The sequence below is a fragment of the Carassius auratus genome, chromosome 1 (genome assembly GCF_003368295.1).
Source record: "Carassius auratus strain Wakin chromosome 1, ASM336829v1, whole genome shotgun sequence".
NCBI lineage: Eukaryota > Metazoa > Chordata > Actinopteri > Cypriniformes > Cyprinidae > Carassius > Carassius auratus.
Window position 1 is genome coordinate 8351820 of NC_039243.1, and position 27963 is coordinate 8379782.

General features: G+C 41.1%; 4 protein-coding genes across 8 annotated transcripts; 3 read left to right on the forward strand and 1 right to left on the reverse strand.

Annotated features, from left to right (window-relative positions):
* Positions 1-82: 82 nt before the first annotated feature.
* On the reverse strand, positions 83-8079 carry LOC113051675 (uncharacterized). The gene is made up of 8 exons (XM_026215656.1): positions 7977-8079; positions 7588-7642; positions 5768-6094; positions 1300-1563; positions 922-1027; positions 784-841; positions 627-698; positions 83-541 (listed from the first exon to the last, which is right to left on the reverse strand). Exons 1-8 carry the CDS (start codon positions 7992-7994, stop codon positions 467-469), a joined length of 975 nt encoding a protein of 324 aa, XP_026071441.1. The 5' UTR covers positions 7995-8079; the 3' UTR covers positions 83-466.
* Positions 8080-8686: 607 nt separating this feature from the next.
* Positions 8687-11146, forward strand: LOC113053125 (guanine nucleotide-binding protein G(I)/G(S)/G(O) subunit gamma-10-like). Its single transcript, XM_026217926.1, has 3 exons — positions 8687-8843; positions 9781-9931; positions 10497-11146. Exons 1-2 carry the CDS (start codon positions 8751-8753, stop codon positions 9904-9906), a joined length of 219 nt encoding a protein of 72 aa, XP_026073711.1. The 5' UTR covers positions 8687-8750; the 3' UTR covers positions 9907-9931; positions 10497-11146.
* Positions 11147-11269: 123 nt separating this feature from the next.
* On the forward strand, positions 11270-15546 carry LOC113050645 (afadin- and alpha-actinin-binding protein B). 3 transcript variants are annotated; one of them, XM_026213961.1, is made up of 13 exons: positions 11270-11388; positions 11680-11751; positions 11834-11928; positions 12331-12399; positions 12640-12763; positions 12913-12991; positions 13142-13259; positions 13410-13563; positions 13636-13739; positions 13816-13977; positions 14973-15090; positions 15168-15315; positions 15394-15546. In XM_026213961.1, exons 2-13 carry the CDS (start codon positions 11691-11693, stop codon positions 15458-15460), a joined length of 1299 nt encoding a protein of 432 aa, XP_026069746.1. In that variant the 5' UTR covers positions 11270-11388; positions 11680-11690; the 3' UTR covers positions 15461-15546. The 3 variants fall into 3 exon arrangements, with proteins under 3 accessions (XP_026069746.1, XP_026069825.1, XP_026069665.1); XM_026214040.1 differs by having other exon boundaries at positions 11274-11376; XM_026213880.1 differs by lacking the exon at positions 11270-11388 and adding an exon at positions 11398-11434.
* A 653-nt stretch (positions 15547-16199) lies between these two features.
* On the forward strand, positions 16200-27954 carry LOC113050062 (coiled-coil and C2 domain-containing protein 1A-like). 3 transcript variants are annotated; one of them, XM_026212783.1, is made up of 29 exons: positions 16200-16384; positions 16886-16964; positions 17750-17891; positions 17979-18085; positions 18189-18350; positions 19005-19191; positions 19291-19400; positions 19718-19790; positions 19875-19964; positions 20090-20217; positions 20318-20390; positions 21362-21486; positions 21561-21672; positions 21742-21914; positions 22148-22270; positions 22374-22432; positions 22802-22918; positions 23008-23081; positions 23297-23355; positions 23431-23482; positions 23574-23673; positions 24435-24525; positions 24605-24769; positions 24849-24907; positions 24989-25061; positions 25146-25266; positions 27125-27201; positions 27498-27545; positions 27629-27954. In XM_026212783.1, the coding sequence occupies exons 2-29, from the start codon at positions 16908-16910 to the stop codon at positions 27665-27667; spliced, it is 2796 nt and encodes a 931-aa protein (XP_026068568.1). In that variant the 5' UTR covers positions 16200-16384; positions 16886-16907; the 3' UTR covers positions 27668-27954. The 3 variants fall into 3 exon arrangements, with proteins under 3 accessions (XP_026068568.1, XP_026068734.1, XP_026068648.1); XM_026212949.1 differs by having other exon boundaries at positions 24852-24907; XM_026212863.1 differs by having other exon boundaries at positions 16202-16315.
* The last annotated feature ends 9 nt before the right edge of the window (positions 27955-27963 follow it).

A 27963-nucleotide genomic window follows, 5' to 3' on the forward strand; every position in this document is an offset into this window, starting at 1 on the left:
AAAATATAAAAATAAGGTAAACTTTATTTGTTTTACAATGTACTCTTTCTCCCTCACATCTGACCAGACATCTGGAGGCAGGTAGATGTAACTGCAATGCATTTATTATTACATAGTCGACATGAAATCACAGTTCATTCATTTTCTTAATCCATGTTACTGGCTTTTTTTGTGCATGCATAATTTTGACATCATAAACCTTTATGCATAACGCTTCTTGAAATCTGATTTAATCTTCCTCTTTCTTTCTGCTTAGGTAGCAACTTGCTGACTAAATCTAGATTTCTTTACAGGCTAAATATGAGTGATTTGTTTTCATGTTGATCTGGGTGTAACACTGCGAGTAACACTATAAAGAGTAACATGTTTAATTCAAAGCCAGGGAGAGTGGAAATCTTAACAAAGTTATACGTGAATCTATAGGAGAATATCAATAATTTAAAAAAAGAGTCATATCATGAACTAATCAGTTGTCAATGTCGTCATACGCAGCCTCCTGAGCTTCGGGGTCGTCTGTGTTTTCACTGGATCTCTTCATGTTCTGGAGAAGAAGTGAACATATTCATCACTAATAAGATCTGATGTTAAACATCCAGATGATGAACAGTAACAGCAGAGTAACTCACGTCCAGTGTGTCGTATTCAGAACATCTGGACTTGGGGTCAAGGGTCATGTAGGTGTCCTCAGGAGCCCCCGGCTGATGACACACAATGATGAGAGATTAATTCTCCCTCCAGAACTGACAGACACAGATGAGAAGAGACATGAGGAGATCTACACACCGTCTTACTGTGTGCTGATCCTCTGGGGTTTTGCTCTTCTGATGGAGTCGCTCGTTTCCTGAGAGAGGAGAAGAAATGAACATCAACACAAACTGACTCTGAATCTTTCTAACAGTTCAGACACAGAGTCTCCTTCACCTTCTGATCAAGAGCCCGATGAAGACCATCAGAATCACAGCCATCAGGACAACAGCTGCAGAGATCGCGACCCCGATCAGAGATGAGCGGCTTTCTTCAGCCGCATCTAAAATATAAAAGAAATGACATTCATGATCATCAGTCACAAAACACACTAGAGGATCTGTTCTCAGTTCTTGCACTATTGTTCACTTATACATCAAATTCAGTCAAACAAGTGTGAAATGAAAATCAGGAAAACATACACAGTTGTAATCAACTCGAAACCTGTTCACTGCAATGGCTTTGTAAGCATTACATTTTTCCCTGTGGAAGAACTGTAATTTAATTATGAAGAACACGTGAGATGTTTCAAAGTAAAGCTCTCAGGTATCTTACATCCGGGTCTAACAGTGACTTCAACAGATGTGGATCTCAGTCCCTCATGACCGCGTAAGCTGCAGGAATATCGGCCTCCGTCCTCCAGCTTAACAGACTCCAAAACAAGTATGTTTTCCCCATGGAGTTGACTGTGCAGTTGCCCTTCTTTCATCCAAATGTAGGTTGGTACAGTCATGGACGGGATGCATGAACCACAGACAAACATGATCATGTCTCCCTCCATCACCACATCAGACTCGGTCTTTACTTCCAGCTCCGCATCTGGACCAGAAACAAGTCCTTGATAAGTGTTCGGTGTAATCAGATTACTTTTTAAGTTACTAGTAGCTCATTACTTTTTCATTTACAACAAAATATTTGAATTACTTTTTCAAATTAGTAATGGAAGTTACTTTGTCTTCCTATTCTTTCCCATACACAGAGAGAAATCATAAGTGCAGGAAATAAATGTTAAATACACACAAAAATACCTTCATGTATTTAATGGCATTTTATCAAATGTCTTTGCTGCTGACCTTTGATGATCCAATTCATCCATATTAATAAGCAAAAAGATTTGTTTTATTGCTGAAGAGTGTTTAGCCGCCTTCCCCTGCGTCCCTCAGTTCTTCATGTGATCCAGAAATGTTTGTTTGAGCTGCGCTCTCTATGCAATGCATTACTTTCCATCAACAGTAATTAAGTAACAGTTACTTTTTAGAGAGTAATGCATTAATGTACTGTAGGGGATGAGAATGTAATGCAATGCACTGTAAGTTACTTTAGATATAAACATCTGCCTTAGGCGTCAGTGTAAATATAAATATCTTTCTTCAGAGACTTCTTACAGCTACACTATGTTCCTTTTGGCCCCTGACTGGTTGAAGAAGAAAACTACAAATAAGTACACTTAAAAAAAAATGGTTCTAAACAGCACCAGAAAAGGCTTTTTCAGCTTCTGACAATAGCAGAACCCTCTTTGGTGCTAAATAGAACCCTTTTTATAGGGTTCCCTAAAGAACCATGCTTTGACAGTGTATATATATACATTAATAATTGACACTGAACATATATAAATACTTAAAGTAAAACAGAAACAGGAAATAGTGAAATGAAGAGCAAGTGAAATGCTGTATTTTCACGATCCTCTGCCTGTAAGTTTATCATTGTGTGTATTTTGGTGTGATTGAGTGGCAGTTTCTGTCATGATTCTGCCCTCGTGTCCTTGATTTTTCCTAGTCTTGAGGCAGGATCATGACAGACCCATGTTTTGTGTACAAGCGCATGGCCTTGTCTTTGGGCCATGTGCTTGTGTTGTCTCGTTCCCTTGCCCCGCCCCCCTTGTTAACCTAGTCGTGTCTTGATTGTCCTATCTGTAACACCTGTCGTGTCTTGATTAGTACCCCTATTTAGATCTCCTAGTGTGTTCTGTCTTGCGTCGGTTCATTGTGTTACTTATGTGCTTCTCAGATGTGTTCCACACTGGTGACTGTGATTGTATCCTGTATACCGTGAGTGTTTGTTTATAGTTAGTGTTTAGTGTCTTTATCTGGTCAGCCCTGTCTTGTTTGGTTATTTAGTCCTTACCCTAGCCCTTGTTTTCCCCCTCGTGGGTTTTTGTTTTCCCTTTTTGTATTTAATAAACCCTTTTGTGTTGAATCCTGTCTGCACTTGAGTTCCTCCCTTGCAAACCCTGACAGAATGAACCGACCAAAAGGGAACTCAGCAGACAGGAGGCAATACTGGATGTTGTCAGCCAGCAAGCGAGGTTGTTTTGAGGGCTCTCGCCTTGTGGTGTTCCGGGGGACCAGGGGAGGTCGTTCCGGAGCGAGCAGGCGAGAGGAGGAGCCCCAGAGGTCCCCACCTACCCAGCTGCCAACGGTTCCAGAGGGTCGTATCCTGGCCGTGGCCACTCTGGGGGATCAGGCACATCCCTCACCGAGTCCTGAGGTGCCTCCCACACCCGTCGGTCTCCCCGGGAAGCGAGGGAGACGGTTATCGTGGGAGTCTGCCTCAGAATCGTCGGAGTCAGCCCTGCCAGAGACCGAACTCCTCCAACCCGCCTCTGACCCAGCTGTGGCCTCTGCACCGCGCCCAAGGAGGGAGAGGAGGAAGAGGGGGCCTGCCGGTCCTGTGACCCTGTCTCCTCCCGTGCCAGCAGCGGAGAGCGCTGGCGTGCCCGTGCCAGCAGCGGAGAGCGCTGGCGTGCCCGTGCCAGCAGCGGAGAGCGCTGGCGTGCCCGTGCCAGCAGCGGAGAGCGCTGGCGTGCCCGTGCCAGCAGCGGAGAGCGCTGGCGTGCCCGTGCCAGCAGCGGTGGGCGTTCCCGTGCCAGCAGCGGAGAGCGCTGGCGTGCCCGACCCAGCAGCGGTGAGCGTGCCCGAGCCAGCAGCGGTGAGAGCTGGCGTGCCCGTGCCAGCAGCGGTGAGAGCTGGTGTGCCCGAGCCAGCAGCGGTGAGCGTGTCCGAGCCAGCAGCGGTGAGCGCTGGCGTGCCCGAGCCGGCAAAGAAGAGGGCAGTATGCAAGTCGGCAGTCGTGAGAGCGCAGGAGAGTGCCGCGGCCGACTCTGCAGCAAAGACTTTAGTTCAGTGTATCTCATCTCGTAAGGAGATGCCAATTGTCTTAGCGGCTAAAGTCTTTTCTGATTATTTGTCTAGTCTTGTCCGTATCCTAGAAGTCCCCGTCAGTCCTGTCTTGTCCTCAGACCCTGTCCCCAGAAATCCCGAGTGTCCTGATGTCGTCTCCCCGTGTCCCGTAGATGTCGTCTCCCCGTGTCCCGTGAGTGTTGCCCCGTGTCCTGCTGATGAAGTCATGTATCCTGTTGATGTGGCCCCGTGTCCCGTAGATGTCCCGTGTCCTGTTGTCCCCCCGTGTCCAGTAGATGTTGCCCCGTGTCCCGTAGATGTCCCGTGTCCAGTAGATGTTGTCGTCCCGTGTCCAGTAGATGTTGTCCCCCCGTGTCCAGCTGTCGTCTCCCCGCGTCCCGTAAGTCTTGCCCCGCGGCCCGTAAGTGTTGCCCCGCGTCCCTTGTCTGCTCCTATCATGTCCCCTGTCAGTTGTCCCGAGACCCCTCCCCGCCCCTCACCACCCAGACCTGCCCGTACCCCCCGTCGTCAGCCTTCGTCCTGTCCTCCTAAAACTCCTGCCCCACCCACTCACCCTGGTCTGTCCCCCATGAACTTTGTGGTCCCGCCTCCTCCCCTTCCCTGTTTGTTTTTTTTGATTTGTCACCCTAACCCTGCCGTCGTGTATTCATGTCTGCCTTTGTTATTATTTGTCATGTCCTGTTGGTTTGTGTCTGTGTCCCAGTCTGTCATGTCAGTCGTGTCCCGTGTTTGATGTTCCCTTGAGGAGCGTCTGGAAGCCGCTCCTTAAGGGAGGGGTTCTGTCATGATTCTGCCCTCGTGTCCTTGATTTTTCCTAGTCTTGAGGCAGGATCATGACAGACCCATGTTTTGTGTACAAGCGCATGGCCTTGTCTTTGGGCCATGTGCTTGTGTTGTCTCGTTCCCTTGCCCCGCCCCCCTTGTTAACCTAGTCGTGTCTTGATTGTCCTATCTGTAACACCTGTCGTGTCTTGATTAGTACCCCTATTTAGATCTCCTAGTGTGTTCTGTCTTGCGTCGGTTCATTGTGTTACTTATGTGCTTCTCAGATGTGTTCCACACTGGTGACTGTGATTGTATCCTGTATACCGTGAGTGTTTGTTTATAGTTAGTGTTTAGTGTCTTTATCTGGTCAGCCCTGTCTTGTTTGGTTATTTAGTCCTTACCCTAGCCCTTGTTTTCCCCCTCGTGGGTTTTTGTTTTCCCTTTTTGTATTTAATAAACCCTTTTGTGTTGAATCCTGTCTGCACTTGAGTTCCTCCCTTGCAAACCCTGACAGTTTCTCTCTAAATAGATGACGAGGACACTTCCTTACATTTGTTTATGTAAAAACTGTTATATTTATGTAGGCCAAAAGTAGTATCTGAGCACTCCACAATGTTATGTTTATATATAAACCCAAGTAATATTAATAAAAAAGAAAATGTTAACAATAAATTCAACATCTTTGTTACTAACTCAGTGGAGATGGGAAAAGAGGTCTCCTTAACTGAACAGAGCTCGTCGCACTTACTCTTAAACTGAAAAGAGAAAAATGCATGACTGGTAAGAAACCAGTTACAGTTTGAAAGTTAAAAACAATAGACATTTTAAAGAAATCATTTACCGGTTGAGAGCATGTTGACCGTTTGTCTAGTTCATGGCTTAGCTCCAGAAAAATCAGTGATGAGCCATATTTTTTATAGTTTTATCCTTTAAGATAGACAGTGACGATGGCCTTGTCATGTACTCTCGCCTATTATTTAAATGTTGTTCATCCGAAGCGCAGTTTTGAGCAACCCAATACGTTTAGTGCTTGATTCTTAAATGAATACTGTATAAACAGTTCAACTGCAGCGCTCACACTGAGATGTAAAAGGTCTTTATTCACACCTTTCACTCACCTGTTACTTCTAGCTGGATTCCCTGACTGTTTGTCCAGTTTCGTCCGGAAGCAGTGCTGAGCACAAACCGGAAGATGCCCGCGTCACTCTTTCTCACGTCCCTCAGCAGCAGCGAGCAGTTTCCCGCGTCAGGATGCACAGACTCCACACGGCCTTCAAACGCGGGGTCCTGAGAGACCCTGACCTTCTGCTCTGGTGATTTCTCATAGAGCCATTCGGCTGCTCTTACCTGCTCGCTCGGAGAAGTGTGTTTGCAGGGAATGAGCACCGTCGACTGCCGAACCACACACATTCTGCTGACGATATGAGTCACCTCATTCTGCACACCTGCAATACACAAGAATGCATGCAGAAATGCTGCTTTGCTTTTCTTAATTGCCATTATATTGTTCCATGATGAGCCTTAAAACCAAACATGCACTCTTAAAAATAAAGGGTCCAGAAGACGACTGTTTCAGTATACAGTGCACTGCAAGGTGTGAAAGTTTGTTCTTAAAGGGGGGGTGAAATGCTATTTCATGCATACTGAGTTTTTTACACTGTTAAAGAGTTGGATTCCCATGCTAAACATGGACAAAGTTTCAAAAATTAAGTTGTACGTTTGAAGGAGTATTTCTGTTCCAAAAAATACTCCTTCCGGTTTGTCACAAGTTTCGGAAAGTTTTTTTCGAGTATGGCTCTGTGTGACGTTAGATGGAGCGGAATTTCCTTATATGGGTCCTAAGGCACGTCTGCCGGAAGAGCGCGCGCTCCCGTATAGCAGAGCACTGAGAGCACAACAGACTTCACTGATCAGAGCGAGAGCGTCCCGAAATGTCACAAAAGAAGTGTGTTTTTGGTTGCCAGGGCAAGACAACCCTGCACAGATTACCAAAGAAAAAACAGCATTAAGGGACCAGTGGATGGAGTTTATTTTTACAGAGCATCAACGGAGTTGTGCAAGTGTTTTTGTTTGTTTCCATTTCGAAGATGCTTGTTTTACAAGCAAGGCCCAGTTTGACGACGGATTTGCACATCGTTTATTTCTTAAGGATAATGCAATCCCAACGGAAAAGGGTCACGATCGTGTGTTGGAACCGCAGGCGATGAGTAAAACTGCTTCAAATATCTCTGTGTTGTTAACTTAGCTATCGGCGCGTAAGCACATCAAGTAAACAACATGCGATGTTGTAATCAAACTGCACTTTCCACATGTACAGCTTAAAAAAAAATAATAATAATAAATAAAAAGAAGACAAAGTGGAACTTAGTCATTTTCCAAAACCACTAAGCAAATATATACAGTTTCAGTAAATACCACATAGAGACGTCGTTGCTGATGCTGCTCTTGTTAAATTTCAGCCTCTGGATCTGATTCTGGATCATAAATATACGCTGAATCTGACTGTAAGCCATGGTTTGTTTTGGTTTGTTTTTCCTCACGGTAATGTCACAGCTTCCACATGCTCTCAACTCAAAAGCCTACTGGCGCTCGTGATTCTTTAGCTCCGCCCACACGTCACGCCTCCAGCGGCTCGTGTTTTTCCGGGAAGAATCGGCACAGACTATCTTTCTCTTATGAATATAATAAAACTAAAGACTTTTTGGAGTTATGAAGGATGCAGTACTACTCTATAGTTACTCAAGATTAACAGGATATTGAGTAAAAATGAGCATTTCACCCCCCCCCCCCTTTAACTGCAGAGACACAGGATGCTTTAAGAGAAGTTGTTTTAAGCAAATGTGTTGCCAGTAAAGCAACTTTGTTTTCTGCTTATCAGAAAACGGTCTTCGGTAAAGACTGCTGTTTAATACATCACCACATCACACAGATATGTTACCTTTTGCCATCAGAGAGATCCAGACGAAGTACTGAGGCAGTAGAGCGGGACACACCTGCAACACATGAGACTTATCATGCAAAACCTCCATAAAATATCTGATCTTTCTTCACTGTGAAAATTCAAACTAGTTATTATTATGTATTCAGTAGTCATTATTCCTTAACCTTTTACAGAAACGCTTAATTAAAGCATGTTTCCAGCCTTGTTCTTATCATTGCTTGACTTAAACTGAACATAAATGACCAGGCTTTTCTTTACTACTATAAGTCTTGTGCTAAAATACAGTGCAGTGTTAAGAGTAACTTCAACGAGTTAAGAATAATGTAAGGGAAAAAAAAACATCTCAGTCATTTAAACTAAACATGATTTAAAATGAAATACATTACCATGATACTGACGAACATTAAAGTAGAAGTTCAGACACTGTGGTGAAACAAGATGTACTAAGACTAGAATAACGTACATCCTCTTCCCTTGTGAAACCACGGAGAGAATTTGATATGCTCTCTGTCTAGAGAAAAGAAAAAATGCTGGTCAAGCTTAAAGTGACATAACTATGGAAAGTACAGCTGCTCTAAAGGGACCAAATATTAGCTCAATCTTATGGAAACATTTCCCAGGGTTTTTGACAAGGACTTGAATATTTTCTAAAAATGAGTAGACTGCATTTGTTGGAAGTGATAAAGAAGGAAAAGTTACTTTTTGAAAAAATACTTTTGACAAGTTACTCTTTTTTTTATGATAGTGTATGTCACAATGTCGTGTGTTTGCCTGGAACATAATTTAATTCTCAAGAGAACATGAAAGATGATATAATAATAACAACACACTTACTGTTTATATAATTTCTTTTAGACTTGTAAAAAAGAGTTGAAGCAGTTAGGTTCCACAGTCTCCGAGACACTGCGTTCAGATACTTATCTTTGAAGTGTGTCACTTGAAGTGAGTTAAATCTGACAAAACCTCCGTTTGTAAAACGGTATAAAGTAAAAAGTAGATTTAGTATTCTATATTTAATGTTAAAAAACGTCAAACATATTATATGTGTTTATAGATGCTCTTAAACGCGTATACAGTATGTGTACAGTACGCCTGTACAGTAACGTCACGTTCATCCGAACTTGCGCGAGCTCTCTCGGGACCGGAGTCCGTCAGGCATCATGTCCAACAATAACGCGAGCAGCAGCAGTGTGGCTGGGGCGCAGAGAGCCGTCAAACAGCTCAGTCTGGAGGCCAAAATACGACGAATTAACGTACGTATGTCGACTTCAACAGTAAACCTGTACGAGTGTTGGGTTTTAAGAGTTTATGAATGAGTTTAGCCGGGTTGAGTTACTGCTAGTGCTAACGCTAACCATTGTTGACAAAACAATCAAAACGCGTTTTAACTCGCGTGTAACATTAGGTTAATAGTTTCAGTTTTTTAAGTCTCGGCTTTTCCGAGATGCGTTTAAAGTGTTTAATACTAGTCTTACACTGCCAGAAGCGTATTTTAGGCGTAAAGTTCAAACAACTGTTAGATGTTGTTCACCATGCTCATTAATAATGCAAATATATGCAAACAAAGAAGGACCGCTGTTGTACAGTGATGGGGTCAGATTTTATTTCAATATTGTGGAACATATTACTTTAAAGACAATGGTGAAACTTTGGTGTGTGTCCAAACTAAACTTTTTTTTATTTAATTATTTTTTTGCGTGCGTTGCTGACCCCGAACAAAAAGACAAACGGGACTCTAAAGACCCCTTAATATAAAAATGCTATTTTTTTTTCTTTTTCTTTTTCTTTTTTATTTAGAATACTGTGCAATAAATTTCACTATTAATGCAATGTTTGGTAGTTGTGTTACCCAATATACCGGAACTATAGATTAATCATGCCACTGTTGTCTGAAAGAAACAGATCTACATTTGTTCAATGCTCAGAAGCAATCAGAACATATAGAAAAGCTAATTTCAACCAATGTAGGGCAAGATACTACAAGTGAATAGGTTAAAAAAAAAAAAAACTTGTTGATTGATCACAGTACATTAAGACACAAATTGTGTATTAAATATGCTTCATAATTTCAGGTTCAGACTCCTTCTTTTCAACCCCTCTGTAAACACTTTCAAAATATATACAGGAATAAAACTCGGGAGTGTGCACTTAATGCATATTGTTATGTGGTCTTAATTGTAATCTCTGTAGGTTTCTCAAGCTGCCACAGACCTGAAGAACTTCTGCCTGCAGAACGCCCATAAAGACCCGCTGCTGTTGGGTGTGCCGTCCAGCGACAACCCCTTCCGGCCGCCCAAGTCCTGCGGCCTCCTCTGAACAACTCCTGTCTGATCACACATAGGTTACCAACAAACTCCCGTCCTTCTAAAGCACCCTAGATGCATTTAGTAAACGCTTACACAGTCATAATCGTTTTCAAATTTATGAGGCCATCCAAGATGGATACGAGTGTTTCTTCAATGTAGCATTGCATCACTTGCTCACCAATGGATGCTCTGCAGTGAATGGGTGCCGTCAGAATGAGAGTCCAAACAGCTGATAAAAACATCCCAATAATCCAGAAAAAGTTTTCTTGTGAAGTGAAAACCTGTGTGTTTGTATGAAACAAATCCATCATTGAGAGGTTTATTCCTTCAAACTGGTCCATAATCCATATTGTTTGGTGAAAAAGTCATCTTGTCTGAGTCAGGAGAGAAATATGCACCGGTCAAGCACCGTATACAAGCAAAACCAGTTTTAAATAAACAAGTTTGTGGATTTTGCTGTGGCCTACTTTCCTCCAGATCTGTTCCTGGTAACAAACAAACTCACCTACATCTTGGATGACCTGTTTTCAGCAAATCTTCATTTTTGAATGATCTACTCCTTTAAATATATTAATATCTATGTGACATCTGTTATTTCAGAGCTGGTGAAGTGCTCAGATGATGGGGCTGCCTTCGAGTGTCTGTTTCTACTTTTACACCACTCCATAAAGACCTGAAATACTACACACACTACTTAGCAAGAAATATTTCCCCTGTATTAATTTCCCTCAAACTCATTTAATATCTGCACAGTTGCTGTCTATTTTTATTAACTTTATTAATGCTGAATTTACACCGTATAGTACAGTCAACTGTAAAAGCGATGACACCCCCATGTTTTCAAAGTAAATTTATGTACAAAACACTATTTTATTTGTAATGCATATTTTATAAAACAAAAAGATGAAGATTGTGTTAAGTTTTCCCTTGTTTATGTGGAAGGAATGGACAAATTAAACTATTAGAATATTTTTCTACTGTATCTAACTTATGACCTGCAAGATTTGGTTTGAAGGTCATTTGTAAACACTGTTAGATGTCTTCCTTTATCTGAAGCCCATCTGAGGTCTGGACTGATGAGCTGATGAGTTGAGTCAGGTGTGTTTGATGAGGAAGACGTTCAATTTGTGCTCTGTTGAGGAAACCTTTATTACCTACTGAATTAACATGTTCAAATTAAACCTTTATTCCCGTTTCACTGACTTTTTGTTTAACTGACTTTAAAAAAATAAAGTGTTCTTGATCATTTATCTGTTGTCTTTTGTTGAATGTCCTTTAAAATGCATGGTTGAAGTGTGTTTTGTCTCTGATACGTCGGTGCTCACAGCTGCTGGCTAATAGACTGAAGCTCTTAATCACTGATGAGATGATTGAAGGAAACCTGCAGATATCAGATCAAATGGTTGATTAAATGAAACAGAAGTCATTTATGATCTCAGTTTGCTCCGTGACACTCTTTATTAACTTTTTAAGCTGCCTTGTGAGTGAATAGGTGCATATGTTATTATATATATATTTTTTTTTTGCTCTGATAAGACGTATGTATTCATATGTTCAGGGAATGAACTGATGTAGAAATGATACATTTTGATAAGTTACTTGATGTTAATCGTTTATAAATTGTGCGAAAAAAATCTAATTTGCTTCTTTGCTGAAGAAACTGATCAGTAATTTTACTTTTAAAACCGTTTTATTTCCTATTTATTTCTATACACTGGAAAATGGCATTTTGACTAAGACGCTAGTGTTTTGAGTTGCAGTGATTAATATTGTTATGCTGCAGGATCTGGGCTTATGGCACACAAACATGTCGCAAGATACCCAACATCCCACATGAGAGCTCAGGACTGTTCAGGTAACACACACACACACACACACACAGTCAGCATGTCACACGGCTGATACACAGATTGAGTTTGTGTTTCTCTGCATCTCAGAGATGCTGAACTCTGTGATTCTGCCTCCGTGTCCTGATGAAACCACACACAGCTTCTCACACAGGATCTTCAGAGACCCGACCAACTCATTACAGGTGCACAAAACACCCGAGCCTCGCTCAACATCACAGTTCACAAATCTTCTATTTTTTTTGCATCAACTTGTGACCGTATTATTATTCTTCTCCGTTAAACATTTTCCTTTTATCCATCTATCATGCATTATGTATTTTTACTTCATTTTAGTACTTGTATCTTATATTATTTTTTTACTTTCGTATACATATATTTTGCAACTATTAATTGCATTATATATTTAGGACCCCAGCAAAAAAAAAAAAGAGAGAATGAACCTCTCAAGAGGAAAATATTCATTATTTTATTTATTATGTTGGTACTATCCACTCAAACACAAGAGGTTTATTCCAATATTATACCAATATAATTATTTAATTGTTCTATTATAAGAGAATGACTGACCATATCATCTTTAACAGGAGCAGCTTATAGAGAAGGACCTCCACATCTCCAGACTGCAAGATGCTCTGACCTCTGAAAGAGAAAAGGTTAATCTCTCACATGATGTGCAATTAATATTAATCTATCTTAGAGTTCCTTAGGTGCAAGGCAATAGATCCCAAGTAGGGGTAACTGCGGGCTGGAGTAGAGGGTGTTGTGGTGAAGGTAGGGGGTGTGGCTTAGGGGTTATCTGTTGTAGCACTCACCTCTCAGCACGCCTCCTTATGCCACGCCCATTACCCCGCCCTGCAGCTACACCTGTGTCTGATCCGCATGTCTGTGTGCAGTGTGCGCAGCTGCAGTGTCGCAGTAACCAGCAGGCAGCAGAGCTGAAGCGCAGAGAGCAGCACATCAACCGCATGAGAGACAAACTCTCACAGCTCACCGACAGACACAAACACCGGAGCATCTGTGAGACTCACTACTACACAAACCCTGTTTGTTTAACTTCTACTGGTTTTCACCAGACCTCTGAGCCTGATGCACTCGCTCACCCTAGGGGTTACATTACTCTATAAAACCCAACTGAAACATGACTGAATTATATTCCCTGTCCATAGCCATTGAGATAATAAATGTGTTGCCGAAGCGGACCGGACGGAGAGAGCCTGGCTTCAAGACCGCAAGGGCTGATGGGAGGTACAACCAATGTCCTGAAACATTAGAAATGTTTTATTGACAATACTGTGCGCTGACGAATCATGCATGTGTATAACCGTAAACAATTTGACTTAAGTTCTTTTAATGGCAAATTTCTAAAGAGTTGGTGCAAGTGCTTTGTCTCCTCAGGACAGAAGAAGCACTGCGTCTGCTGTTGGACCGAAGGGAAGCCGAGCTCAGAGAAGCCATGAAACTACGACACGGCCTCACTACTCTACTGCACATGCTCCGAAATAACATGGAGCAGGTGAGAACGAGAGAGACATGATTTCCCGTGTCAATAAATGACTACATCCCATTTTAAATGCTTTTAAGTATGAATTGTGACTCCCACTATAAAATTTAAGATGAAAGTATGCAAATCAGGGTGCTCCTATAGTAAAATCTTTTTAATTAGACACTAAGAGACCGCCGCCATACAGAACTGGCAGATGAGAACGATGACAAAGTGCTGGTCCAATCAGAGCAGTGCCTCGGTGATCATGTGACCGGAGGTGTGGTCCAGGAGTGGATGCAGGTTCAGAAAAGACTCCAGGAGCTCATGTTAAGGAGTAAGAACCGTGTGATTTGAAACTGACAGGTTCGAGGAGGCTTTATAGACTTGATTCTGCGTGTGTGCTCAGGTCCTGTTGCTCACGGGACAGACCAGGAGAAGCTGCTGGCTCATCTTGAGGAGGAGCTGGAGCAGAGCAGACATCTGATCCGAGCGCAGCAGCAGTTACTGCAGGTCAGACACGAGAGCCGCGGTCCCGTCTGATCTTGTGTTAAGGTTTAGGAGAGTAGCTGAAGGTGATTTCTCTCAGGACAGTGTGTCTCCGCCCCTCCCCACTGTGCTGATGGACTGCTACTATCTGGAGGAGTGGGAGCGGCTACAGGACCACTGGGAGGAGTTTAACAGGCAGAGGCGGAGCTTCCAGCAAGAGAGGCATGCCTTCACTGAAGCTGCAATCCGATTGGGTCACGAGGTGAGAGGAGCTCGCACTGATTACATGTTTGTCATTATTGCATGTCTTCACATTTTTAATGAATGTAAAAACACTACATATTGTTTGCATCTCCACACATCATCTGTGTAGCAGTTTTTGTTGCATCTCTACACCGCATCGGTGTAGCAACTTAATATATTGTGTAGTTCATTAGTTTTTTTTTTTTTTTTTTTTAGAACTTTTTTTTTTTTGCACAGTATAAAGAGTATGTCAGACCTACATTTCACTGCTTATGTCATAACTTGTACATGATATACATTTTGAATCTTGAATGAAGTCCATTCACCTAACAGTGGCATCATGTGGAGAGAACCCCATTAAATGATCAACAATTCACTAATGCAGTGGTTCTCAACCGGGGTCTGGGCCCTCTAGTGGGCCTCAGCTTATTTCCATGGGGGCTTAATGCCTTAATGCTTAAATTCTTTTAAAATAAAATCAAGCTTTAAAATGAGAAGACAAAAAAGTCTTTGAAAACCTTGGATGAACGAGGGAGTTTTAAAGGTGTGATTTCTATACCTGGAGTCATGGCAATTAGTAAAAGTCGAGGACATTTTTATAAAGAATATAAATCTAATTATGTCAAGCTTTCATATTTTATGAGGTGTAAATTGCTATTTGTGAGTAAAAATGTTCATAGTCTCTGTAAACTTAGAGTGCAAAAATCACTCTAGAAATCACCCAGCTCTCTTTACGGTTCAAAGAAAGACATTTTGAAGATTCAAGAATCTTTTTGCTACAGCAACAGTTTATAGTGACCACCAGGGGGTTGTCAAGCATAAAAATCAAAGCATCTTAAAACTAATGAATCTTTTGAATGAGCTGCTTAATCATTACATTTTCCTTTTAGTTTCCACAGAAAAATAAGTGCATGGGTTGCATAATAATAGGGTTTAATTTTAGGTGAATTATTCCTGTAACACTTGATGATCATAACTGTCCTCCAGTAATTAATCTGCATGTGTGTGTTTCAGAGATGTGAGTTTGAGCGGCAGAAAGCCTCCCGTTTGAAGTCAGACTTCCTCAGTTTTTCTCCGGTCAAGAAAACCTTGCAGTGGAACAGGAGAGAAAGCACAGCGCTCAGCGACCTACGTATACACACACACAGAGCTCACACACAGATGTTTACAGCACTAACATCACACTGTAATGCAGCTGTTTGTGTGCAGGTGCAGCAGCACCGGAGCAGCTCTCTCTGTCCCCGTGTGTCACACCATCATCTGAGGGGTCAGAGGTCACGCCGGTGTCCCGTCAGAACATGGTCATGACCCCCAACACCCCTGAGCTGTACTCCGCTCTTAAACTGCCCTACTGCAGGTCTGATATCTGCCTCTGTCTCTCATGCATGGTTCATTCCAGAGCACGGGTGGATTTAAGAGTCCTGTTGTGTTTCAGGTCCGAGCGGATCCTTCAGTCACCTGATGAGCACAACGCAGACTGGCCCTTTCAGTTTACACCCTGAACCGCTTCATGAGCTGGAAATGATTTGTTTTTGTTTTGTTTTTTGTGAATTAATCAATTAAATAAAGGATGTCATGATGTAAAGAATTACTTTGTATTGTTTCCACTTTCTAACACCTCAAAATCTCTCACAGATGCACACATCAGATCAATAATTGCATTGTTTTGAACAATACAGCTGAGACTTTGGCTAGCTGTCTCGATGTCTATTTTTAAAGTACTATTAAACACAAAGTCCACATGCCTGCTCTTAGAGGCTTTGAACTCAACATGTTCTTTATATTACTGAAAATTATGTAATCTCAAACTGGAAGTGTGATTGGCTGATAATTAGGGTTACATGGGTTCAAGAAACCTGTTGTTTGATTTTTCTTTTGGTTACTGTCTTGATTTACTCCAGATTCAACTAAAATTAAAAGTTCAAAAGTTAATGACACGCTAAATTTGCATACTGTAGATTGCTTGTTAAAATGTATTCAACTTTCCTCAAACCCAGTTTTGTAAAATAATTTCTTATAACCAATTATGAATCACTTAAATCAAATAAACAGTTTAAAACCATTTGAAAAATATAAATAACGTATAATTTTAAACTGACGGGAAGGATTCGCTTCACAAGAGAAAACAAATTATAACACGACCAACCGTCACACATTTTAAATAAATTATTTAAAGTCGTAATACACCGACACGCTGTGGATTGTGGGCCGTTCCCGCGTGCCGTAAAGCGCGAGCCTCCACCGTTGCTATGGGAAACCTGGCGAAAAGCAGGAAGTGCTGAATCTACACTGACATCGGTGCGGATCTGTGTTTATCTCTGTATCAATGACACTCTGGCGCATAAACATAATCACAGGTAGCTTATTCGTCTTAACAGAACAGATATTCACCACGCAACCCTTTTTCGGAGGAACATATGATAGAGGTATCTCGTTCAAATTATTAGTAAACAAAGTCTGATGGAAGAATTAGCCTCCTTGCTAGCAGGCACTTTGACTGAATTAGTTGTTTACTTTATGATTTATATTATGAATTATCTGATATTTATTTTATGGCTTCGTTTGGCTTTGTTTCCAACAGTTTGGGTGCAAAATCAGCTAAATAAATGCTTTAGACTGACTTGTTTAATCCTGTAAACACTAGCAGGTTAAATACTGCTGAAACATTCCCTGGTGATCTCAGTCAGTGTTAATGGTAAAGGTGGTGGAGGTCTGGGATATATATATATATATATATATATATATATATATATATATATATATATATATATATATATATGCGTAGATTCTGATGCGTGGATTATACAAATACAGACGTCACGGTTCACGTCATGACGTCACTCGCGTTCTGGAGTGGTTGTATGTTGTGTTATTGACAGACTGATCCTGATGCAGTGGCTGTTATTAATGAATCACTCTCTCTTCAGGTTTGAGAGACCTTTGGAGAAAATGAGTCGAAGCCAGAACCCTGCGCAGAAGGGCCAGGGGACCGCCAGGGCCAGACAGGTACAACACAAGACTGTGCATGCTTATTTACGTATTTATTTATTTTACTTAATAATATTTGATGAAAATGACAGACTTGTGGTGGCATGTAGAACTTGGTATTATTATTTAGTATACTTAAACTGCATTCACTTTTGTGTGCCACACATGTAGACGCAAAAACTTCAGCAGTTAATATAATATATAATATCATAATGTTCAAACAATCAATAAATCAGTTTTGAGTCTTGTAAATTAAAACCAAAACCTAATTAAAAAAATGTGTTACTTGAAATAAAATAAACACTAACCAAAATATAATTAAAAAACAACAACAAAAATAGCTGCAGAGGCAGCTATGTTACTTTCAATTACTTCCACCTGAAGTACCTTCATAAAATAAGATCAAATAAAATATTTTAAATACATATTAAGTGAATGTAGATGTATAAAATGCTTTTAGAATTTGCAAGTTCACGTTAAAATAATCAATAAATCAGTTGCTATCCACAGGGTAATTACAATCAACTAAAACTAACGAGTAAATAAAATAAAAGATACATTTTATTACTTGAAAAGAAAAATGCTTATTTCATTTTACAACATTTCTCTTTTTCATTAAGTTTAACTTGAAGTAATAAAATAACAAAATAAAAAACGAATTAAAATGACACACACAAAAATTACTTAAACTTTATAACAGAAATTTTAATCATATGAAAATGATAAAACTGAAAAAAATTAAAATACTATCTCAACGATACTAATAAAAATAACCCTGGCTCTCCATCCCCACGTTCAATCAGATGGGATTGCTGTTGGACTTGTCTCCTGACGATGGGCTGGATGACTCTGGAGGAAATGATGAGGAGCTGGAGGCGGAGCTTCTGGCATTGATGGGGGGAGGAGGGAGGGCTGGACCAGCGGCCAAGAAACCTGGAGGAAAAGGTGAAGAAGCAGCAAGCCGTGCTTGGCACCCAAACCTTGTCCCTTGGCATTTGTTCGTCATCTTTCTCTCTCTTTTGCGTCATGTAGCTCCAGTGCCCTTGGGGGACATTGAGCGCATTGCAGCCCATTGTATGAAAGACCTGGACGAGGACGGAGACGATGATGGTGATTTAGAGAACGATGCTGATCTCTTGGTAAGACACAAACCTTCTTGTCTTCACGTCCTCTACAGGTGGCATCAGGTATGATGTTTCTCGCAGGAAATGTTTTTGATTGAAGTCGTTTCATGTGTTTCAGGCTGAGCTGAATGAGGTACTGGAAGACGATGAGGAGCAAGTGATCAGGAAACCTCTTCCATCACCAGTGCCTCCTCAACGCTCAAATGCAGCGCCCGCATCCCAGAATGCACCTGCCAGCCTGGAGGTTCGCCTGCAAGAGCGCTTGGACATGTACCAGACGGTATTTATTACAATTATTCTAAATGAATAAGATTATTTAATGTACTTATAGTAAATAACACAAGTGTAACAATTGCTGTATTCATATTTACCTTTATTTTACATACTATTAGAAGTAAATTATTTGAGAATTTGTCAAATTGAAGAAAAAGAGCATGATTAAAAATAACTAAAATAAACAATTTATACTATATTTTATATAGTGTATGTTTATATTTTTTGTATATATGTAAGTTTAAGGTTATTTTTACTACATTTATGCTGCACTAGATAGCAATAATAAAATATACTAATGCATTGTCATAGAAGAAAGCCACAATATACTCTTCAGCTGGGTTTGCCAAAGTTTTTGAGGTTTTTGGAAATATTCACCAGATATTTAAAGACTTGTTTAAATGATAAACATGTGTGTTTCCTAAATATGATGGCATATTTATGAAGTATCAAAGCTCTATTGTTAGACAGAGAGAATATGAAGTCCTATGCTTCTACATTCAGGTGCTGTCAAAATAAAAGTCCTTCTCACTCCTTTTATCAGTCAAACAGAAAAAAGACTGGAAGTTTGCAATGTCTCAGATAGCGATCAACCAATATATTCCCAAAGGCAATGTATTATATGCATCAAGTATCCGAGCCATTACAAACTGCTCCACAGGCTGAGCCAATCAGAGAGCCAGAAAAGCCTGCTCGAGCAAACACACCACTGCAGACGGCCAATGTCAAGCCAGCTCCCTCCAAACCTCAGCTGCTCCTGCCTCCGTCACAGAGAGCGACGGTCGTAACGCCCGATACACCAGCCATATCACCCCTCACACCCGGCCAGCCCAGCACACAGCACTCGGGTACACACACACACACACACACACACACACACACACACACGCTCTCATTCAACTGTCTCTGTGAAGCTGTTGTCACACACATGTCTGCGTGTGTTTCAGAGCTCAAAGCGAGTATTTTAAGCAGACAGAGAGAGTATAAGCTGGCAGCCTTGAAGGCCAAGCAGAGCGGGAACACGGATCGAGCCAAACAACTCTACCAAGTGTCCAAGGTGAGGGAGTGTTGCCAGCGTCTGTTCCACTCATGTTTCAGTTAAAACACTGTCATGTTTCATTCTACCAGAGTGACAATAAAGACCAGAGTTATTATAAATAAACTAGAACTTGGGAAAAAGCATTATATTACAGTACTATATATCCACACAAAAAACAGAACAGACTTGGCTGAAAAGCATTAAAACTCTTACTGACTGCGATCTTTTGAACAGAAGTGTAGGTCTGTTATTGTGGATTGTAGATGTATCTGCATACACAACACTAGATGACAATTAACCACAACAAACTGGGAAAATGCCTCTCTTCTTCCCAGAGACTGGACTCTGTGGTGGAGCGTGTTGACCGAGGGGAGTTTGTGGACCTCAGCTCAATGCCGCCCCCTCCTGGTACTGCTTCACCTCACAGCTCTTCATTCACTTCAGATTCATTCTGGTCGGTCTGATTTTGATGAAAGTGTCTCTGTCTTTCAGGAGAGGTTGAAGAGGTGCGTTCTAACCCTCCTCAGCTGTCCTCTAAACCAGCCGTCCCTCCGGCTTCACCCACTGCTGCCCCAGACACAGGTGTGTGTGTGTGTGTGTGTGTGTGTGTGTGTGTGTGTGTGTGTGTGAACCTGACATCCCACACACTGCTCGGACCCAGTCAGCATCAGTTATGCTGTAAATGAAAGCATACATGTGTGTTTCAGCTCTCTGTGCTCCCCGGAGCGTCGCCGAGGCCTTACAGCAGCGCATGGACAGATATAAAGAAGCTGCAGAGAGCGCCAAGAGCAAAGGAGACGAGCGCAAGGCACGCATGCACCAGCGCATAATCAAGGTAACACACGCGAACACTAACTTAAATAAATCAACAGGTGCCATTTCATTCATCTCTTGTGTGTGTGTGTGTGTGTGTGTGTGTGTGTTCTGGACTTCAGCAATATCAAGACGCCATTAAAGCTCATAAAGCAGGACGGCCGGTGAATCTGGCAGAACTTCCTGTTCCACCAGGTAACACTTGATTACTTGTTTCCAGAGACAGCCAAGTTTCTGACAAATACAGTAAGACGTCTTTGAATGTCTCTCACCAGTTAAGAAATGTACCGTATAATGTGTTAATTAAAATCTAAAAATATCAAGAGGTGTTTGCAAACGTTAGAGTGTGGTGTGCTGATTATTTATTTATTTATAATTATTAAATATACACGGCTGTTCAGATGTTTGGGGTTGGTAAGGTATATACTTTTTAACTTGAATTTAGTTCTATGTGAAAATTTTATAAAAGAAAACTTCAAATGTATTTTTAATTTTAATTAAGCATTTATACATTTAGATTAAATATTTATTCCTGTGATAAAAGCTGTATTTTCAGCATCATTCCTCCAGTCTTCAGTGTCACATGATCTTCAGAAATCACTCTGATGTGCCGATTCGCTGCTCAGGAAACACTTCTGATTTTTATCACTGTTGAAAACAGTTGTGCTGCTCATATTTTTGTGGAGTGATGTGTTTTATATTTCAGGATTATTTGATGAATAGAAAGTTCAAAATGTATCTCTTAAAAAAAAAAATGCTTATTGACCCCATACACTGAATTGTAGTGTACCTTTAAAATGATGGAATTAAATTAATTATAAGCAGTCAAACAGAAATAATGTAGTTATGGAAGCTGTTTCTGCACAGATTAAAAATGTAATTAAACATTTTTTATCTTATAATTCATTTAATAAAACTTGTTTTCTTGCAGTTCTGAAAAATAGTCATAATTACTTTTTTGAATTGCTTCACAATTCATTTTTTTGTATTATTATTATTTATTATTTTTTTTTCTCACCATTCTGAAATTTGAAGGATTTCCATGTCAAGCTTCCAGAGTAGAGTTTTACAGTTTGTGCACTTCATTTTCGCATTGTTAATGTGTGTGTGTGTGTGTGTGTGTGTGTGTGTGTGTGTGTGTGTGTGTGTGTGTGTGTGTGTGTCAGGTTGTCCTCCGCTGCAGGGCACTGAAGGCGGTCAGCAGAACTTCATGGGCGTTCTGGAGACAGCCATGAAACTGGCCAATCAGGACGCAGATGCCGACGCAGATGAAGACGAGGGTCCACAGAAGGTAGAGTCAGAGTTCAGCGAAACCTCTGGAAACTGTGCTTCAGTCTGGTTCTTCATCTCTCTGTGTCTGTGTAGCCATCGGCTCAGCCTGCCGTTCAGAAATCCAGAGCTCCCGCTCCTCCGAAAGCCTCGTCCACCGCAGGGACACCCACCGGCTCCACAAACACCCCCAAACCAGGAGGGAAAGGTAGATGTGTGTTTCTATATCAGCAGTGACGTGTCTGCTCTGTTGTGTGACGTGTGTGTTGTTCTGTAGCCCAGCAGCAGCTGGATTTCCTGACCCTACGCAGGCAGCAGTTCGTGAAGGCCGCGCTGCGCTCTAAAGAGATGAAGGACATGCAGGGAGCCGCTCAGCACCTGAGGAACGCTAAAGGCCTCGAACCCATGATCACTGCCGCCAAGGCCGGACTTCCTGTGGACATCAGCAAGGTGTGTGAACCACTGACACACACAAACATCACCGGAACTGGTTTTAGAGGGCTGAAACCTCCTGGGGACTTTGTGTTTACGAGTTATGAAGTCAAATTTATGAAATCAGATGCTTTGATCAGAGCAAGATGCTGAAGTACCTTCAAGATTTTCAACTCTACTTCTACAAAATGATGTATAAATGATGCACATTAATTTCTGAAAGTGTTGTAAGTTGTTTGTCTGGTGTCCAGGTGCCGGCCGCTCCAGTGCGCGAGGACGACTACACACTGTCTCATTCACGCTCGTCCGCTCTCTCTCAGCGCTCATCTGAGCAGTGCGCTCAACTCATGGGGCATCTCAAACAACAGCACGAGGTCTTTACACACACCACCAGCTAAACTCCAGAGATCTGATCCGTCTAAAGGGAAGTGCATGCTTTATTTCCAGTCGAAATGACTTTCTAACTCTTGTTTCCAGAAATGTCTGGCGTACTCGCAGCAGTACACTCATCTGGGGAACATAGCTGAAACTGCCAGGTGTGTGTGCTTTCATTTATCTTGATTTATAGTTTTTTTTTAATTGATGCAAGGTTAGCAGACTTTTCAGGTGTGTGTTCAAGGATGCTTTAAATTGATCAAAAGTGACAGTAAATACATTTAGACTCTTACAGAAGATTTCTGTTATGAATAATAAACTTGTTTGTGTGTCGGTTAGATTAAGCTACATGCCTCCACATGTTTAGTAAAACCTGAAATGAACATTGGAGCAGCAAATATGAGAGAAACGGGTTAATAAACATAGCAAATAAAAAAAAAGGGTTTGGTTTAAGGATTACTGCTGAGTAAAGGTTATTAGTTCTGTATAAAACTATTACAAGTATATAAAAATAAAATGTGTGTGTGTAGGTTTGAGAAGCTGGCTGAGGAATGCATGAGTAATATTGAAGTGCTGAAGAAAGCTCACGCTGAAGGAAGTTCAGTTCCTAAATTCCACACAGAGGAGCGCACCTTCAACTCTGTCAAGTGAGAACACACACACACACACACTCACACATGGCTGTCAGTGAGGGGTCCTATACAGACTCTCTAAAAGTCTTCATCTCTGTGTTTAGGATCTTTCCTAACCTGACGTCCAGTGACATGGTGCTGACCATCGTGAAAGGAATCAACCTGCCTGCTCCTCCAGGTGTGTGTGTGTGTGTGTCAGAAGGCTGTAAAAAGACTGATTTGTCTCTGAAATACACTACAGTTTAAATGTTTTTGGGATGTTTTTATTCATTTCTTTCATAAAATGTTCACTAACTCCAGCTTTGTCAGCAGTAATGTCTATATATGAATAAAACAATTCCTGAAATTCTGTGACAAAATGACTGCAAATGTTGTTTTCTTTGTTATCTCCAGGAGTCTCAGCCAACGATCTGGTTACGAGTGTGCTCTTTGAGTTCCCGTTCCCCAGCGCGGTACGCAACACTTTCACTCTCCTCTATACACACACACATGCTATCAGCATCTAACAGTGTGTGTTTGTTTCTTAGGAAGAAGCTCAGAGAGACAAAACCAGCACTGTGAGAAACTCCAGCTGCCCAGGTGTGCACACACACAAACACACACACACAGATGCAGGATCTGTGTTAGACAGCTGGTGGCAGCATTAGCTGACAGTCTTGGTGTGTTTCAGAGTTTAAGGAGGAGTTCAAGCTGAACATCAAGAGAGATCACCGAGGCTTTAAGAGAGTGGTTCAGGCCAAAGGCATCAAGTTTGAGGTCGTACACAAAGGGTGAGAGTCCTGTTGATCAACACTAATAGTGAATCTGACAATAACACACCCAGATCACGTTACACCTCGTAAGAATAGTCATATTTAGCAAAAGGAAAATTACGATTATTTTTTGGACTATTAAGGGTTCTTATATAATCGTATTTCCTCCACAGAATAAAACTTGACTTTTTATCTCGAAGTTCAGTATTGTTTTTCCAGAATTGTGAGTTTATATCTCACAATTTAGAATTTTTCTTATGAATTCTAAATTTACATTTCAGAGTTCTAATAATTTTTTCTGAATTTTTTTTTTTTCCACTATGGAATAAAACAATACAAAAATTGCATGATCAATTTTGATCAATTAATTGCAACTTTTTTGGGGCAGAAAGTAAAAATACATAATTTTTGCATAGTGACAATAAAAAATTCTCATTACTGTTATATATCTGCATTTTTTATTTTTTTGGCAAATTCTCATAATTTTTATTGATGATTCTCATTTTTTTCATCTTCAATTATTTTAAAGGAATTTAAAACAAATCAGCTTAAATGTTTTACTACATTTAAAATCATTCATAATATTTGTTTTTATTTTTAATTATCATGAAATTAATTGAAATTAATAGTCCTAAAAATAAAGCCTAGGTTTTTTTTAGGCAAAATAGTTTTTCACTTTTCATATGGAGTATAAATGTGTTGTCACCCTCATTAGCAATGACTCTTAATTATTTGATGTGCGTGTGCGTGTGTGTGTGTGTGTGTGTGTGTGTGCGCAGCGGTCTCTTCAAGACAGATAAAGTGGTGGGAAGTGCTCAGCTGAAGCTGGAAGCTCTGGAGAACCAGTGTGAGATCCGAGAGATTATAGACGTGAGTGATTCACACACGCTCACTTCTCACATGCTCACGAGCGCCGGTGTCCCATGAGTCTGTGCTGCTGCTGCTGCAGGTGTTGGACGGACGGAAGGCAACGGGAGGGAAGCTGGAGGTGCTTGTGAAGATCCGTGAGCCGCTGTCTGGAGTTCAGCTGCAGCCGGTGACGGAGAAATGGCTCATCATCGACCCGCTCACACCTGAGAAAGACCAGAAAGAGAGAAGCAGGGAAAAGGAACGGGTATGAGATGACACTTATTGCTATTTATGTCACACAGAGACAGCTGGACAGAAGCTGCATGAAACTTTTTCTTTTCTAGCAGGCTTCTTCTCCGAGATCCAAACCAAGAAAGGATCACGACAAGAACTGTAAACCGAGGTAACACTAAAGCTGATGGTACGGCTCTGATTCCATGTTGCTCTGTGAGTGTGTTTAACCCGTGTCTCTGGGTGGTTTCAGCTCGTCTCCTCCGCAGTATAAGATGCACAGCTTCAGTCTGCTTCACCACGATAAAGAGAGACTGGACTGGAAGGTGTGTGCTGGAGTCAGTAGTGATAGGATCGAGCTGTTGACCGGATACAGAGTGAATCGAGAGTCATTATGTGCTTCTCTGTAGATCAACGATTGTAAGAAGAACAGACGAGACGCGTCAGAGCTGATCAAGCAGCACACGGACGTCTGTCAGCGACTGCAGTGGCAGAAATCATATCTGGAGAGACATCCAGCAGCACTCACAGGTACCACATCACATTAGAAAACTTCTCATTAAGATGCAAATTGGGTCTTTTTTCTTAAAAGTTAATGCTATAATTCTGCAAGGATGCATTAAAGTGACTTGATTGATGAATGTTATCAAAGATTTCTGTTTCTAGTCAACGCTGAACTTTCTATCAATTAAAGTTTCCACAAAAATATTCATCAGCACAGCTGTTTTTAACTTGGATAATAATCAGACATGTTTCTTGAGCAGCAAATATCAGAATGATTTCTGAAGGTCATGTGACACTGAAGACTTTGCTTTGATCACAGAAATAAAAAGATTGAAATATATCACAATATTATTTTACTCTATTAAGTAAATGCAAACCTGGTGAACAGAAGAGACCTCTTTCAGCATTAAAAAATCCCAAACTTTAGAGCAGTAGTTTATATCATTAGATAAAAAGAGGAAAAACACCCCAAAACCTAATCATAAAACACCTATTTTACTTCAAAAATTACCTGTATTACAGTGTATGATGTAGCTGTCCATCAGTGTAAACAATGTGCAAAGTATTTAAACCAAAAAGTACACGATTTATAAAGTTACCCCCCCCCAACCCCCCCCCCCCCCGAGCGTCTCAGTTTGTGTTCTGTCTGCAGCCTGTCTGCGCTGATCTTCATTTACAAACACGTCATTAAAATGAAGTGTAACTCCGTGAATACTCAACGAAGAGACATGAGAGAGATATCTATAGAAAGCTTGACATGTCTACTTTAAAACTAAACAAGTGCTGCCGAAAACAGATATTCTGTGATAAAGTAATTAAGGGTGCTCCGATCACGATCGGCCGATCATTAATGCGCATCTCATCAGTAAAGCCGGTTTTCTAATCAGCGGTTAATTCCATCAGGTGCGTGATTTCACATAGAGCAGCTGTTACTACACAGAGCCGTTGTTAACTGAGAAAATGCGCCAAAAAACGCTGAAAATGAAGTGGATTTGCGCATCTTCTCTATTAACAACGGCTCTGTGTAGTAACAGCTGCTCTATGTGAAATCACGCACCTGATGGAATTAACCGCTGATTAGAAAACCGGCTTTACTGACGAGATGCGCATAACGATCGGCCGATCGTGATCGGAGCACCCCTAAAAGTAATCCATATGAAAACAACGCAATGTCTGTTTTTCACGTCTCCCTTCATTATTTCTAATGTGACCACGCCCCCACGCTGAACGCGTTATTCAGATTCAAACTGAAGCGCGCGGCTTGAATACGCCCACACAGAAGAAAAAGCAGCGAGACTGTTCAAGTTTTTTATTTTACTGTTTGCCTCGCGATGAGAGGAATAAAACATAATTCACCCCAAAAAGATGCTAACGCATTCTTTACCGTGAAGTTGTGTGCCGAACATCCAATCAAACCTGACTATGTTAGTTGACCAATCAGAACACAGTATGCGACCGAAAGGTGGGGTTTAAGGAAACTGAATCTTTTGAACAGCTTCGCGCGAACCGTTTGGGGATCTCTGAGAATTGAGGTAATTTTAAAATGATATTTTGACAAAATGACAATGTTTTTTAACCTTGGATGGATTTAAACCTAATGTACAGGACTTATAAACAGTGATAGGAAGCTTAGAATTTTCATCTTACTGGCTCTTTAATGTTTTCTATGTTATGAATACGGACATACAATGCTGCATGTGGACTGCTGGGAATAAAGATTGATGATTCATATGAGTCTGTGAATCATTTTTTAAACGGTTAATTTAAACGAATCTTCTAAATAAATGATTCAGCACAATGAACTGATCTTCGCAGCGATGCATATGAGAGACGTTCAGCAGCTAAACAGATAATCAATAATGTCCTGGATCTCTGTCTGTCTCAGAATATGAAAATGTGCTGCAGAAGTTTGTCAACGGGCTCTCGGATTCGATTAAAATGTTTTCCAGCCAAGGCAACAGGGTGAGTAGACCACACACACACACACAGTCAGACTTGAGCTGTTCTGTGTAATCTCATTAATAAGCTGCGAGGTGTGTATTTCATTCTCATGTCACTCAGAAGTACTTGCTATTGTTGAAGTAAATTGGGTTGCGAATGTCACTTGATGTTGACTTGAAACACTCATGGATGTGCAGATGTTTGATCAAAACTATGTGATGTGCCTTAAAACACAGCAGAAGCTGGAAGTCACTTTTGTGAAGTCATTTCAACAATATGGAAACAATAGTTTAGATTAAAGCTGTTCTGTTTCTCAGGATGCAGCAAAAGACGCACTGGGCCGTCTGAGGATGGTGGAGAATGAGGTGAGTCTGAATATGAAAGCCCTCAGTGTCTGTGGTTCAGTCACATCTTCATCTGAACTCACTGTTGTCTCTCTCTCTCACAGCTGGAGTCAGTCAGGAAAAAGCGTGCTGTCAGACAGTGAAGGAGTGCGCTGAGGGACGTGACTGTCTGTCTGCTGGAAAACATCTGCAGATCGTGACCGATTTAACACTACAGCGTTTACAATGCTGCACTTCATCCAAACACTCCTCATGTTTCTCTTCTGTAAGGACAGACGTCTGCATGTTTCGAGGGAGATCAAACTCAAAAATAAACCTCAAACAAACACTAAAGGGGGTTGTCTCATAAAAACCCATTTTAGCCCCCAAAACAGAGAGATTAGAAATTATATTTAAACACGTTATTTTAGGACCATTAAGATTTGACAATTAAGCCCAT